At 69.6% G+C, this 2728-nt stretch overlaps 1 protein-coding gene across 1 annotated transcript; it reads left to right on the plus strand.

Moving 5' to 3' along the window:
- The first annotated feature begins 705 nt into the window (after window positions 1–705).
- On the plus strand, window positions 706–2472 carry LOC122191032 (embryonic growth/differentiation factor 1-like). Its single transcript, XM_042891219.1, has 2 exons — window positions 706–1086; window positions 1603–2472. The coding sequence occupies exons 1-2, from the start codon at window positions 706–708 to the stop codon at window positions 2470–2472; spliced, it is 1251 nt and encodes a 416-aa protein (XP_042747153.1).
- Window positions 2473–2728: the final 256 nt, after the last annotated feature.

The following is a 2728-nucleotide window of genomic DNA, read 5'->3' on the forward strand; positions in this document are numbered from 1 at the left end:
GAAGCTCCGACGGAGCCCAGCCGTGGGACCCCCGTCGGTTCTCCTCCACGAGCTCTTCCCGTTGCCACGCGGCTCTGGATCGGAGCCATCCGCGCCCGGCACCGTCCTAGGAATGATGCAAACCCCGAGCGCGGTTACTTCAGTGAGAACCGGACCGGGGCAGCGACGTGCGGCAAAGCCGGGCTGCGGTGTCATCAGCCGGAGCTCCGTTTGGGGAGTGCCGCTCTTTAATCGCGGCTCCGATCCGCTCCGCCCGCTCGTGTTGGCACCCGTCGCGCTTCTCGCGGGGGGACGAGGAGGGGACGGGGAGGGCAGGCAGGCGAGGCGCGCTGCTGGCACGCACATCCCCATCCCCATCCCCGCTCAGCTCCACGTGCCGCCCACGAGACCTCCGCCCGCCGCCGCCCCTCGGTCCGCTCAGCATCTCCCCCCTGGAGGCGCCGCGAAGCATCCGCCCGAAACGGCGGCCGTTCCTCGTTCCATCGCCGCGCAGAGCCCGCAGTTTCATCCGTGGGACCGGGGCGGGGGGGGGGGGTTGGGATTGGGGGGGGGGGAGGGCGGGCAAAGTCCCGCTTATATAAACCCGGGGCTGCTCCGCTCCATTCATTCTCCTCGCGGCATCGATAAGAGCCGCACGCGGGGCCTTTGCGCAAGAGGTTTTGCAACTCCCCGCCCGCTCCCCCCTCCTCCTCCGCCGTCTGCGCGATGCTGCGGGACGTGGGGGCCGTCACCGTCACCTGCCTGCAGCTCCTGCTGCTGGCGGGCGGCGCGCAGCCTCGGCCCCGCGCGTGGGACGAGGACGGACAGCAGCTGGAAGCCATCAAACACGGCATCCTGCGGCGCTTGGGCATGGCCGGGCCCCCCCCCGTGCCGCACGCTCCGGACCCGGAGAGCATCAGCCGAGCGCGGCGGCTGTACGAGCGGCGCGTGGCCGAACTGCGAGGGAACCGCAGCCGGGAACGGGAGGAGCGCGACGGAGCGGCGGCCGCGACGCGTTGGCACCGCCTGACCGCCATCCGTAAGTGGACGCTGCGCTCCCGTCGTGTCCCCGGACCGCGGCCCCCAGCCGCGCCCCAGCCGCATCCTGTGTGTCTTCAAACCGCGTCCCCAAACTTCATCCCGCCGCGTCCCCCAGCCGTGTCCCACCATCCCCCAACCCGCATCCCGCCGGATCCCCAAACGGTGTCCCCAAAACGTGTCCCACCGTGTCCCCAAGCCACATCCCACTGCATCTCCAAACCGTGCCCCAACCCACACCCTGCCCCGACACGTGCTGGGACATGACCGGACATGAATCCACCGCTGTCACCTTCCTCCTCTCCTCTTCCTCCTCCTCCTCTCCTCTCCTCCTCCCGCCGCTCCCAACGTTGCCTTCAGAGGAGGAGGAGTTGCAATTTTCCATTTAAAAGCACCGATCCCTGATAACGGCACAGCGGGGGGGATGCGGGGAACCGTCCGGACTGGGGGTTGGGGGGCACCACTGCGCGGGACGGGGTTGGAGCCCCGGTGCCTTCATCCCGCGGGAGGCGGGGGGTGGGCAGGGAGGAATCCCATGGCGCGCTGTGGGGTCTCTGTGACACCGGCCGTCCTCTCATCCCACAGTGCGGCGCCTGCCGGACCCCCCCCGGGGAGAGCGGGACCCCCAAGGGGGGCAGGAACGACCCAGAGGACACCGGGACCCCCACGGAGAGCCGGATCCCGACGGCGACCAGCACTCCCACGGGCAGCGAGACCCCGAAGGTCACCGGGACCCCCGCGGACGCCGGGACCCCCCCCGGGCCGTACCGTTACCTCCTGCTGGTGCCGCGCACCGGAGCTCTCCGCCAGAGGCCGCAGGTGCTGCGGGCACGGCTGCCGCTCCCCCCGCACTCAGCACCGCTCCGGGTCAGCATTTATACCCCCGGGGGGTCCGGGGGGGCCCCGCGTCTGCTGCAAGGCCGGGATTTGGACCCCCGCTCCCTCCACCTGGACCTGACATCACTCATCCGGCACTGGGCCGCCGGGAGCAGCGCCGCGCTGCGCTTGGAGTTGACCTTCAGCTCCGACGCGTCGGCTCCGTGGGACGGCACCGGAACCGGGAACGCGGTTCTGGAAGTGGAAACGTGGGACGGGGAGGGGCGGGGAGCGAGGAGACGGCGGGGGCTGGAGGAGGAGTGCGGGAAGAGCGAGGGGAAATGCTGCCGGCGGGTGCTGAAGGTGTCCTTCCAGGAGATCGGGTGGGACGACTGGGTGCTGGCGCCGCGCAGCTACGACATGCGCTTCTGCCAGGGCTCCTGCCCGCACAACTACCGCGCCGCCAGCATGCATGCGCAGATCCAGGCCCGCGTGCACGCCCTGAGCCGCGCTGCCCCGGCGCCCTGCTGTGTGCCGGCTGCCTACGACCCCATGGTGCTGATGCACTACGATGGGGAGGGCAGGTTGGTCAGCTCTGTCTTCGAGGATATGTTGGTCACTCGCTGTCACTGCGCCTGAGGGCACCGCTGGGTGGAGGGGTCCCCACCTCCGTCTATGGGGACCTGTCTGTCACCCCTGGGTGCAGGGATCCATCACCTCCATCTATAGGGACCTGTCACCTCTGGGTGCAGGGAGCAGCGCTGTTGGGTGTAGGGATCTGCCAGATGTGGACGTTGGGTTCCATCACCCCCACCAAAGGGTTCCGTTATGTCTGGATATAGGAATCCATCAGCTCTGGGTCTGGGGATCCGTCGCCTCCAGACACAGGAATCCC

The sequence above is a fragment of the Lagopus leucura genome, unplaced genomic scaffold, assembly GCF_019238085.1.
Source record: "Lagopus leucura isolate 7727_CA_CO unplaced genomic scaffold, USGS_WTPT01 59948-0_obj-0_obj, whole genome shotgun sequence".
Taxonomy (NCBI): Eukaryota; Metazoa; Chordata; class Aves; order Galliformes; family Phasianidae; genus Lagopus; species Lagopus leucura.

Coding starts and splice junctions, on each gene's coding strand:
- LOC122191032 (XM_042891219.1), top strand. CDS start 706: ATGCTGCGGGACGTGGGGGCCGTCACCGTCACCTGCCTGCAGCTCCTG. Junction 1,087..1,602: donor CCGCGCCCCAGCCGCATCCT/GTGTGTCTTCAA, acceptor CTCATCCCACAG/TGCGGCGCCTGCCGGACCCC.